The following is a 13,426-nucleotide window of genomic DNA, read 5'->3' on the forward strand; positions in this document are numbered from 1 at the left end:
ATTTAGCCGGTTTCGTTGCAATTGTCCTTTACTGACATCTCAGCAAAGAAGGGATCTGTTCAGAAATACAGCTTATTAGTAAAGTTTTAATTCTGCAATATTTAACAGACATGATATTCTCGTCCAGCTGAGCAGTTCAATTTCAAGGAGACTTTCAGGATTTACGCTAACTTCCGTGAAAGGATCAGCAGTTAATGATGGCTCCTTTTCAAACCACGAGTACGGATAAACTTGCAAAGACCCCGTAGCTTTTGCACCACATAAAAACGGAGAGTTGTTTCTAGCAAAAGTGACCCGCATTACTGCGCTGATATTTTAAGCTAGACAGTGTTTACTTAAACTTATTTGTTTTGTTTTTCTAGAGCCTAAATCATATCTCTTCATATCATTTAAGTTAGACAGTCCATAGCGCGAACCAGATTTAACTTTCGCAACGCAGCTCAACTTCCTGTGACTGCATGCGTTATGAGTTGCAGTTTATTTTTGCCTATTCACAAAATGTAACTTCTCACAGAAAGGTGAATTCCATTTTACTAACTGAATTAATCCATTGATGATTCCAGATTTTATGGATTGTAAACAGCCCAGACACCTATTTAATCAGTAAAAATGTAAATCTCATTTATAGTGGTCATGCACTTAACTATACAAGCACTAAGCTTAGCTAGTTTACAGCCATGCCACTGAAACAAAAGAAACAAATATTTCAAATAAATGTAACATAGTTAAAAATCCCAACTGGCAGGAGGCAGACCAGTTGGCTATTTACAAAGCGTGACTGAGGATTTGAACTCGGAACTACCGAAAAACAAATCCCGCCAGTCCGGGCAGGGTGGAAGCCTTGAACCTGGGACCCCCGGATTACAACACCAGCGCCCTAAAGTAAAACCACTCGGCCACGCTGCCTCGGCAGCCTCGCAGGTCTTTGTTGAGGCCATTAAGTGATCTCATAAACTGAAAGCGGGATTCGGCTTTGTAGAATTTTACATAAGAACAGAACAGACAGCTAGTCGACAGCCATTTTAAAACTGACTCTTTTCGCCCTTTAGAATTCCACGACTTACTCTTCAATGCTTACAGTAGTTTTGTCAAAATATATTGTTCAGAAATACAGGGGAATAATTGTTAACTATTCTAAGCTACCATCCTTTGTTTCAAATGAGCGTGAATTTGCACGAAGCCCGTATATTAGTTTCTAATCGGTTTGAGATCAGATACCGATATTTTCCTTGGTTCATTCTTTAGTTAACGTAAGTGGTAGTTTTCTTTTCTCCTACAAAACTTGCCGGATGATTCCCTCATGAATTGTGGCCGTAATTTGTAACCAGGCCATCAACTGCTATCAAATTAGACGTGGCAAATTAAAAAAAAAAAATGAGTTGAATAAGTGAGTAAGTAAGTAAGTAGGGTAAGACCATTGTTAAGGTCCGCGTCTACAAACCATTAGCGTTCATTACCAAGGACTCGGCCAATCACATAAGCGGAATTGCCTCATGACGGATGCATCGACTAAGCTGTTTAGTTGCCAGAGACTGAGATAAGATCACGTTGAGACCAAATAAATGCTAAAATACGGATCCTGACGGTTTTATTAATTTCCCGAAGATTTTGATTTTTTAAGTTAAGACGCCAAGGAGAAGATTTAAGGTAAGTACATCTAGCAAGAATTTACTGGTTTCAATATTACTGACAAACACAGTTATGTTGATTTGATTCAGGCAATGCTTACTTATTCATGATCCAAAGCACTTATTTAGAAGTTCGCAGCTGAGCGAGGTTAAGACGGAATACAATTTTCGCTACATTTTGATTTCAGTAATCTAAACAAAATTTTGTAAAAATTGCGGTAAAAAAAGTCAATAAGTACTGAGTGTGCCCTCTCTTGCGCGTGATTACAATAAGGCTCACTTGGCAGCTGCTCGGGTTTGTAAGCATTTTGAGGGGTGGTGAGACTTTGCGGGGAGGCTGGTGTTTTTGTCAATGGCCGATTCAAACGATTCCCAGAAGGGATGCCAATAGATAGGATTGCCGGAAAATTTCTTCAACTCGAGTTTAGGCAGCTTTGCATGAGTTGCCTTGTTTGTTGACCCGCCTGATTTCATCCCTGGCGTTTGAAGGCTTGAATAATAAGACGACTGCGAACCCAAAATCGCTCCTTGCCCTTCCTGACTTTTTCCCTCATTTGTTTTGGCATCAGTAGCTAATTCTAGGTCGACTATACATGCTTGGATTGCACTGGCGAAATCACAACTTTCACCCACGGTTTCTTCGATCTTTGATTCGTCTACCAAATCGAGAATTTCGTTATCCAATGTCTTTAGCTCCGACAATTTATCCTGCAATGTACAACGCAAGGATTTGAGCTTCTTCAGAGCGTTAGGCTCTTCCGGTTTGTCTATTTGATCTTTTGCTTCGTGGATGGTTTTCCTAACGAACACGCGGTGACTTTCACGAACCTTCACCTTCTTCTTCAATTTCGACATTGTTTATTCGAAGCTTGTTTTCAGTTCCTTTCCTGTCCCGGGTCTCGGCACCAGAATGTTGTATCGATCCATACTCTTTATTTTGATCCTTTGATAGATTCCGAGATATGACAATGTTGTTCTAAGAGTTAATTCCGTGTTCCGATAGATGTTTTCCGCAATACAGATATAGATCAATGTCCACGCTAGACTCCTTCCCGTTCTCTCCGATTCCTTTTCTGCACACGTTTTTCAAGTGTCAATCACGAGACTCGACTCAGACCTCGCAGGTCAAACCAGCTCCAGTCCCTAACTTATTTACAACAAAGACAATTGTTAAGGTCCGCGTCTACAAACCATTAGAGTTCATTACCAAGGACTCTACCAATCACATAAGCGGAATTGCCTCATGACGGATGCATCGACTAAACTGTTTAGTTGCCAGAGACCGAGACAAGATCGCGTTGAGACGAAATAAATGCTAAAATACGGATCCTGACGGTTTGATTAATTTCCCGAAGATTTTGATTTTTTAAGTTAAGACGCCAAGGAGAAGATTTAAGGTAAGTACAGCTAGCAAGAATTTACTGATTTCAATATTACTGACAAATACAGTTATGTTGATTTGATTCAGGCAATGCTTACTTATTCATGATCCAAAGCACTTATTTAGAAGTTCGCAGCTGAGCGAGGTTAAGACGGAATACAATTTTCGCTACATTTTGATTTCAGTAATCTAAACAAAATTTTGTTAAAATTGCGGTAAAAAAAGTCAATAAGCATTAAGTGTGCTCTCTCTTGCGCGTGATTACAATAAGGCTCACTTGGCAGCTGCTCGGGTTTGTAAACATTTTGAGGGGTGGTGAGACTTTGCGGGGAGGCGAGACTAGAATTTTTCAGTGCGAGCCTGAAGACATTTGATCGAGGGTTAAGTGTGTTAAACTCGAGTGTGAGACTCTTAAGACTTTTACACATCATTTATAACTTGAGAAACAAAATATTCACGTTCATATCCCTTCATATATTGGGACTTCTAGACTTTCTCGGTCTTTTAAAGATCGAGACTGCGAGACAACCTTATACATCGTTTACATGGTGAGAGAGTTTTTATTCCCGAAGAAATTCTTAGGACCAAAGGTACGGAAAGCAAAAGAGGAACTGTGATTGGCTTTTCGCTTCCTTGACGACCGCCAAGTTTTTCTCAAGCATGCACTGCTTAAAGTGCACCTAACCCCCAAATTTTTTTTTCGCTAAAACAAATCTAGACTTTATTTGAAGCATTTGGGCGAAGAAATTTTTGGATTTGTTTGAATCCTCAATTTTCTATGCCCTTTCAAAGTCGCGATTAAGTGTTTCACGACCGCGTTTTAGGGAGTCTGGGGCGGCGGTACCTGATGACGTCTACCCAGGAACCAAACACAATAGCGCCTCAGTCAATTCTCTGTATTTGCTCGAGAAAATAGAACGCAAAACTAATCGTTCCGATGTATTTTGGGACTAAAACGTCCAAGTTTTGTCTCAGAATCATTTCTTTTTCGTCACTGGAGTCAGAGTTAAGTTTCGATTCGGAAGGCTCCGAAATAAACTTCGATCGAGCACGTTCGACAACTGTGAACTCACTGCTTAGAGCTTTGAGAGCAATTTACAATATTTCAAGCGACGACGGGGTAGACGTCTTTGCGGACGAGCTGCTTGTATATTAGGAATGGAAAGCTAGATACGAAGTGGAGGAGCAGGCAAACGAAAAGCAGGAAAGAAAACTCAAGGACTGCTGTGGATGGTAATTTCGTCAACTAAACATAAGATTCCCACGCGTGTTTATAGCCCGTTTACATTTGTCCTTACCGAGAATGTATTTTGTCAAGGTTCTGTTAAATCCAGTTTGTGTTTTACTTTCAGTTGAATGCTTCATGTTTATAAGAGCGACGTACGTGTTGCAGTTTTCGAGACTTGATGACCTCCAAAACATTGGCTTCGATCGATTGGAAATCGTATTGTTTGGACCTGTATTTTTGAAGCTGCGGGAAGCAAGGCGGAAGGAAACATTTCATATAATTACCGATTTCACATTGTCACACGTTTTAAGTCGTAACTCCAAATAACCAATGTAAATTGTTCTCAAAGTTTGCAGTGAAATTCGTCGGATAAGCGAAAAGGATGTGTTCCCTAAGCGGTCCGCAGATAATGTTACGCGGTCATATTTTCGACGCTATTGCACAGAATCTTTGTCGCACTGCTGATTTCCAAACCTTCGAAAAACTCTGTGAGTCTAACAATTTTGTTATCATGTAATTCTAGAGGATTAATCTTCGACTTTCATCTAAATCGAAAGAGAAATAAGTGTTGGTTAGCGGCGTACAGTTGCGATCTATTTACATATCAGTATAACGCTTCTTGATCATGACCGGATGACACAACTTTGCCGGTTATGTTATAAATACTGCGGGATTGGAAGATATAGGTTGTAGGTAGTATTTCTACAAATTGCTGGTTAGCTTTAAGTAGAAAATTTATGAAAATAGCGTTCGAAAGTCTGCGGAACAAATTCCAGTGAGAGTTCTTCAATGGTTCTCACAGATTCAGTTCGCTTGTTTCGGTTCGACAAAATCAACCATCGTTTACGTCTTTATTGACCCATTAGCCGATCATCGTCAGTAAATTGTACAGTATATCTTTCTTTAAATCTGGAATATTGCTGCAACAGCCGATAGCACCTCTGGAAGGCGTTTCTGCGCACTTTTCGAATGTGTATTGCACCATCCTGAAGGAAATGAGAGGAAATGAGATATCCAACCTTCCTGGGTAGACGTCACAAGAGTCGCTGGACCCATTCTCCTCAAACTCGGTCGTGAAACAAAATGGCGGTGTTTTGGAGCTATTTTCGAGATTTCGTCGTGGCACAGAAAATCGAGGATTTAACGGAATTCAAAAATTTTTTCGCAGAACTATTTCAAATAATAAGTAGATTCGTTCTAGCGAAAAAAAAATTTGGGGGTTAGGTGCACTTTAACGGCGACCAATATTCATGACGACATATTATTTGAATGAGATTAAATTTCGATAAACATTTCAAAATAAAAATGAGCGATAGAAATTTTACACAACGTTTCGATGTCGTCATGACATCATTATCAAGTGACAAGAAAATAACGGTTCAACAGTGTTATATATGCGGTGAGAGGTGTGATTGTTCATTAACACATTTGTTTAAACAAATAGTTTCGCGCGGATGGAATGCGATTGCGTGTTCAGGCTAGGTTTCTTCTTTCTAATAAACAGCATTTCGTAAATCAAGCAATCCAGCTTTCCGTTGCATTTCTTTAGGACGGAAAAATTATTGGCAAGGTCGTCGATGTTATAAAGGCCGTGATCATTCCTTAAATGCTTTCCGATTGCGGAGAACCTGTGTTCATCAATACGTTGGTGCAAATGCCGGCTGGTATACCCGACATACTCTGCATCGCACAGATCACATTGGTAATTGTACACTACCCATTGTCGATTAATTAGAGATGGTTTTGGTTCACGCATCTTGAGATCTTCACAGATTTTGCGACTCTTGAATACTGGTTGAAGAGTGTGATTGATTTTCTTGCTCAGGTCAGATAGTTGTTTTTTCACTGCATCGGCTGACGTTTGATCTTTAAATGGCAATACCACTCGGTGAACAGTGTCTTCGTTGACGGGTAGTTGAGGTGGCACGAGAGGATCTTTGGTCATCATTGAGGTGACAAAGTGAGAAATGATGGAGTTAATTAGGCTTTCAGGGTACTTGAGGTTCGTAAACATCAGCTTCAGGCGATCACATTCAGTCACGAAAGACTCCCATGTGGATGACAGGTGAAAAGCACGGTTTACCATGGTTTTAATGAGCGATTTCTTGTACCTTTTGTCCACATGCCTTTGGTGATGGAGTAGTAGGCCGGTATTTGTTGGCTTCCGGTAAACACTGGTTTCCAGTTTGTGACCTTTCTTAAGTATTTCCATATCAATAAATGGTAGCTTGTTGTCAGAAGGTAGTTCCATCGTGAAATTTATGGATGGGTGACAGTTGTTAAGTGTTGTTAAAAAGGCTTCTGCTGCTGGCACATCCTTCATCGTAGCAAGCGTGTCATCGACGTACCGCCTATAAAACTCTGGGAGCTTGTTGTCATGCTCTAATTTCTCTTCGATGGAGCAGAGAAATGCGTCTGCCATAAGGGGTCCCAAAGGTGAGCCCATTGCCACTCCACTGTAAAAGCGATCCAAACATTAAAACTTTTAAACTTTAGATATTTCAATTTTGGTAGATTATTTCCGGATCTGCTTTCCGGGTGTCAAAATATGTCAGAAAGTAGCCTTAAGCTATCAAATTTTACAGAACGAACAGGACAAGTTTTAGACAGGAATTCTTTGCCAAAAGTTTGTTGTACTCCGAACCGAAAACAATTTAAATTTTATAAACCGAACAAGAACAGGTACCGGTTTTAGTAAGACAAGAATCCCATGCCACAATGTAAGTTTGACTTTGATGTCCCTTCGAACCGAAAACAATTTAAATTTTAAACTGAATTGGAGAAGGTACTTTTAGTAAGACATAAACTTCATGCCACAATGAAAGCTGCCTTGTTCCCCCGAACCGAAAATAACCTGATAGTTTCCTAGCTGGTAGTACTGTTAAATTTTGCAACAAACGGAACTTACCGTACTTTGTCGAAGTGTCTGATCTCTTTTAGGAATGCATGCGACCTATTGACAGAGGTCGTTACGTTAGTTCAACGGAGGAACAATTAGCATTGAGGCGCAGGTCATATAACCCGTTAACCTTTCGGGCGCCACGTTGACATACATTCCATGCTCTCGTTAGGTCTCTCATGAATGGTTCGATACCCTTCCAGGGAACAATAGAACAAACGACAGAATCAATGCCCCCAGCCTTAAAACAATAAGGGCCGACCTGAACCATTTGCAAGGGTCTTCATGATTGGCCAGACGAAACAATAGGTATACAACACAAACAATGCCCTAGCCCTAAAAACAAAAGAGGTGCAGATTAACAAGAACGAATCAAAATAGAAGTTTTAAAGAGGTGCGAGTCATCTGAACAATAACAGCTGCTACAATAATAAAACAATAGCAGCTTACGAGAGCCACACATTTCCATTTATTCCGCTCAGTATTTGTGCATGTATAAGGTGCATTTGTTTACTTACTTACATTTGAACCCCGCTTTTTCGAACTCTCAAGGGAAGCGCAAAATTGCTCGAAATAGCGGGAGTTCGAAATAACTGATAGGGTCTTAAGAGTCCCTGTCCATAAAAATGGAAAATAACTCGGCAAGGGTCGAAAATTCGATTTCGCTCATATTCTTATGGTAGATAGGCTAGGGCATGACAAAAACTACTGGATAGTTTTTTTGGCAAAATGTCCTTTTATTTCAAAGAAATATGTAAATTACCAAATTCCGTTAAAATCGTCATTTGACGCACCATTTTATTAAACAAGTTTGAGAGCCTCGCATGCAAAACCACATCATTCTTCCGTCTTTAGAACACTCAAATACTTTTGTGCAATGTTTAAATGTGTACTGGGTTGATTTTAGGGAATGTTGCGTTGTCTTTTTGGGTGCACAATAATTAAATTTCGAAGACATGTATTTCATTCACTTAAAAGTACTTCGTGAATATAATTAATTTTCACCATGTGCGAAACCTTCAAATGGACCAAGCTTCTGGTGGCTGAATCGCAGAAGGATGGTCTACAGATTCCTGTAAAAATTTCTTTGGGCAAATGATTGTGAGCGACGCGAGAGCTTTTCAAAGTACGTTAAAAATGCAAATATTTGACCATCGGTCGTCAAATTTCAATTTACGAGTTAGACGTTTATTTTAGCATGCGCCACATGACTTGACTTATGTTAAGCTGAAATAGACACAGAGCTGATAATTTCGAAATGTTCTAACCTTATTTGCTGTAAAAGGCAGGTCCAAAGCCGATTTGACGTGTTTCTAGTCGATCTCTCACCATTCGTCGGACATAAAGCAGATGTTTGCTTTTGTTTACACAAGGTTAACGTCCGATGTACATCGCCTACTGTCAACCTATTATTGGTCGAATACTATGAATCTGTGACCATCTTTCTGCGCATATGAACATCACTGCATCTAAGTCTAAAACGGCTGAGTCATTTGTAGATAGTTGCTTGCTTTGCGCTGCGCCAAAATATTGCGTTTGATCGATTGCTGACCATTGCTGATAAGCGTGTCGGCGCAGCACAATCTTACAGCCGTTATTGTTCGTCACGCAATGCTGTCACGGCATATGCTGCACATTTTGATCTATTTTGTATAGAGTACTCTAAGGATAAGTGAAACAATTTAATCATTGTTCATCTGTTTTTTCATATATATAATAATATATGTGTATATTTATATAATCATATTCTATAGTGTACGTGGCCTCGGTCCAAATCACGTTTGTTGTACGTTCTGATGTTTCAGACAACAGCTGATAAAGCTAGAACCTGTACTCACTAGAATTTTAAGAAAATCGCCATAAAAAAATTATAGATTAATGAAGCAAGAACTAGCTGAAATAAAAATAGGAAATCACAACGTGTCTAATTCGTGAGAAAAACAGACTAAATTTAATTAGTAATTACGTGAGTAAATAGCCCTGGCCATGCCATTTTATTTGGCGTATTTTGTTTGCTTAGTGGCGAGGCATTGGTATGTAACAGAAAATAGAGGACTGTTGTCAATACAGTCCAAAATTATCGTCAGTGAAATATTGTAAATAAAACACCTATTGACCGGTTACCTCCGCGGCCATCATTTGGTCATTCTGATAACGGTTTCATTATTGTCTTTACCCCTATTAAGCGGCCACCCAAAATTTAAGAACTTTGTTTTGGAAAGGGCGATGGCAGATAAGAGTCTGAAATTGAAGGTGCATGACGAGTGATAATTCAAACACACGTCTATCATGATTGTATTGAATTGACTCCATGTTCACCAAGAAATTTATAGCCCGATAGTGAAAAATTAAATATTCAAGGTACACCAACCTCTATTTAAGCGGCTAGCCCCATTAAGCGGTCGCCACCTATTTTCCCGAGGGTAGCCCACTGTATAACATGTAAACCAAAAATAATTGCACAGCGCGAAAAGACCTAAGTATGAGTTTAACGTTACAGTATTACGCAGGGGCATGGTAGGTAGCGGTGGTCGAGTAAAAGATAACAACAGGGGAAATGATAAATTATTCATTCTTTTCCTTTCTTAATTTAATCTCTTCCTACTCAACACGATTGTGTGCTCCCAGTGATTCCAAGCCGTACGGAGCCTTACGTATTAGGATAGAAATTGTCCCACCCCTACCCCCTAAATTGGGATGACAGAATTGCGTGACGAACAAGGAACCGCTGCAAGCAAGGATTCAAGCCATCAAACCATGATGATCAAACGTAATATTTAGGTGTAGTGCAAAGCAAGCCACTATCTACGAATGACTTAGCCGTTTTTGACTTAGATGCAGTGGTGATCATATGTGTCGAACGAGGGTCACAGATTCATCGTATTCGACCGTTAAATAAGTTGACAGTTGGCGATGTACATCGGACGTTATGTAAACAAAAGCAAACTTCTGCTTTTTGTGCGACGAATGGTGAGAGAAACACGTCAAATCGGCTTTGGACCTGCCTTTTACAGCAAATAAGGTTAGAACATTTCGAAATTATCAGCTCTGTGTCTATTTCAGCTTAACATAGGTCAAGTCATGTGGCGCATGCTAAAATATACGTCTAACCCGTGAATTGAAATTTGACGACGGATGGTCAAATATTTGCGTTTTTGACGTACTTTGAAAAGCTCTCGCGTCGCTCACAATCATTTGCCCAAAGAAATTTTTACAGGAATCTGTAGACCATCCTTCTGCAATTCAACCACCAGAAGCTTAGTCCATTTGAAGGTTTCGCACATGGTGAAAATTAATTATATTCACGAAGTACTTTTAAGTGAATGAAATACATGTCTTCGAAATTTAATTATTGTGCACCCAAAAAGACAACGCAACATTCCCTAAAATCAACCCAGTACACATTTAAACATTGCACAAAAATATTTGAGTGTTTTAAAGACGGAAGAATGATGTGGTTTTGCATGCGAGGCTCTCAAACTTGTTTAATAAAATGGTGCGTCAAATGACGATTTTAACGGAATTTGGTAATTTGCATATTTCTTTGAAATAAAAGGATATTTTCCCAAAAAAACTATCCAGTAGTTTTTGTCATGCCCTAACCTATCTACCATAAGAATATGAGCGAAATCGAATTTTCGACCCTTGCCGCGAAATTAAGAATTTGTCTGATTTTTACAGGCAGGCACTCTTAAGTTCGAAATAACGAGGAATTCGAAATAACTGAGTTAGAATAGGTGGGGTCCAACTGTACATGGGTTATTGACTAGGCGTGAGGTCAATATGGCTAGATATTGACCAAGTTCTTGATTTGCTTCTTTATGGACCGAAACGAAGTCGAGGTCCTTAAAAATGCAAGGTAGAGGTACACAGTGTGGGACAAAGCACGTAATCTCTGGCAAGTCAGATAGCGTCATCTTGCTCACTCCGGTAGCCAATCACAGTAGGTAGAACATAAGAATATTCAGCCTGGGAACAAAACATATACATTCTTAAAATAAAAAAAAATAGTCTGAAGCAAATACCAGAAGCATTTTATCAGTCCAGTTTAAACCGTGTGATGGCGCAGTTACTAGAAGTTTTTCATGATACTCGTGAGTCAGGGTTAATCGTAAAAGGGGGTATCTTCCTTAAAGTGCCTATGAAGTAAAAAATAATTGCTGCTTATTTGAAAGGCTTTTCAAAGTAAAGAAGAATGGCGTTTTCCTTTTTGGAATATCTTTTTTCGTTTGAGAGATATTTACGTTTTTGTAAGGAAAGTGATGACGTCATAGGTGGTTCCACTAAAACAGCACAACACTCAATCGACAATAACTTACGAAATATTAAAGCAGTGTTCCTTAAACTTGGCACCAGAAATGTACATCACCAAAGAAACATAATGACACCCGTCGTGCCATTGCCATGACAACAGTTTTGCCGCTGGTTCTGTTTTAATTAAGACTAAAATTTCCAGATTTTATCTTAAACAAGGATCATCCACTCCCACCAATCTAATGGGGAGAGTTAAGACAATATGAGAACCATATGTCTTCCGAGCAAGACCCTCTGTCCCACTTTAAAAGGTTGCAAATGGGGATATTTGGTTTTTCAGAGAAAGAGACTGGAGCCAAGAGTGTTGCCATGGCAACAACATAGTAGGTGTCATTCTGTTTCTTTTGTGATGAACATTGCTGGTTCCAAGTTTGAAGAACACTGCTTTAATATTTCTAGAGTTATTCTCGATTGAGTGTTGTGCTGTTTTGGAGGAACCAACTATGACGTCATGACTTTCTTCATTTGCATAATACAAAAACATGAATATCTCTAAAACGAAAAAAGATATTCCAAAAAGGAAAACGCCATTCTTCTTTACTTTGAAAGGCCTTTCAAATAAGCAGGAATTATTTTTACTTCATTGGCACATTACAAGCTCGAGATTTCTATGAGGTGATAGTTCACGAGGCCGAATTTTGAGGTTCTTAAGTCGCATAACGCTCAATGCCCTTTCCTTGGTGTTCTTGGGAATTGATTTGTCCAGTAACAGTTCTAAAACTTCCTTAAAACAGCGAAAACAGAAAAAGTTGCCATTATGTGAACGACCTTCAGCCACTGTACAGTAATGCGTGATAGTGTTCGAGTAGCTCAGCCAATCAGATTGCATCATTTCCATAGGTATACTTCTAGAACTCCACTTCTCAAACTCATTAATAATTCATGAAGTTAAAAGAAAGAAAATCACAACCGTGAAGGAGGCTTGGATACCCATAGATTTTGAGGATTTTACTTCGACGTTTAGTCCTTATATCAGACACTCGAGACAGTTCATCAGCTATGCAAACACCTCTCATTTTGTCACAAAATACTCCGCCGCGCGTCGTATTTTCAACTCTCTCTTTGGTGTTTCAGGATATCCCGATGAAACACTGTCTCTCGTGTTTAGTATATTACTTAACATTTCATGAGATTTTCATGAGTCTTGTTACTGCTAATGATCGGGGAAAAATGATAATCATACTTTGGCAAAAATCGGGAAAATCTCCTTCACAACTGCTGCGGCAATGTAATGTCTTTTAGTTGATAGATATTTACTCGTGAGTAAATTGTAGTTCAACCGGCAAAACTCTTATTTGTTGGAGTGTTTTCTAATTCTAGCCCAAGGCATGGTCTTGTACGATTGCTTTCCAAAGATTAGGAGATGTGTATTTGAAGTGTATGATGACATCTTCTCAGCAAAATACTTTCACCGATCTGCAAAACTAGAGGGTTAATCCGTCAACTATGTCCTGGGGGAGCGGTGGCCTCACGTTTAGTACGGTCGCCTCCGGATCGAGTGGTCCGGGTTCGAGCCCTCTGGGGACATTAAGTTGTGTTCTTGGGCAAGGCACTTAACTCTCACAGTGCTTCTCTCCACCCAGGTGTATAAATTAATGCTGGGGGTAACCCTGTGATGGACTAGCATCCCATCCAGGGGGGAGTAGAAATAATTCTCATGGTTTCATGCTACTGAAACTGGAGACAAGCGCCGGCCTGATAGGCCACTTGGCTCGTATATAGACTTTCCCTACCCATGTCCTGGTCAATCTTTGAAATCACCAATTGACAAAAGGGCAATATACCAGGAGCCATAATCGGGGACGGAGACCGTAAGCGCGCGCCATTTCAAGTATTGGGGTTGTCCCCATGATATGGGACAATAATTCTATTTTTAGAACAAATTGCGCCATCACCTGCGGCACACGCGCGTATATGCTGCAAGGATTTTTGCGGATGTCGCGCGGGGGAAATGGCGTCCGAAATTCCCGAAATTT

General features: G+C 39.8%; 1 protein-coding gene across 1 annotated transcript; it reads right to left on the minus strand.

Annotated features, from left to right (window-relative positions):
- Positions 1 to 3,627: 3,627 nt before the first annotated feature.
- On the minus strand, positions 3,628 to 6,354 carry LOC145460392 (uncharacterized). Its single transcript, XM_081445170.1, has 2 exons — positions 5,468 to 6,354; positions 3,628 to 3,677 (listed from the first exon to the last, which is right to left on the minus strand). Exon 1 carries the CDS (start codon positions 6,321 to 6,323, stop codon positions 5,670 to 5,672), a length of 654 nt encoding a protein of 217 aa, XP_081301296.1. The 5' UTR covers positions 6,324 to 6,354; the 3' UTR covers positions 3,628 to 3,677; positions 5,468 to 5,669.
- Between the last annotated feature and the right edge of the window lie 7,072 nt (positions 6,355 to 13,426).

The sequence above is a fragment of the Orbicella franksi genome, chromosome 11 (genome assembly GCF_964199315.1).
Source record: "Orbicella franksi chromosome 11, jaOrbFran1.1, whole genome shotgun sequence".
Lineage (NCBI taxonomy): Eukaryota > Metazoa > Cnidaria > Anthozoa > Scleractinia > Merulinidae > Orbicella > Orbicella franksi.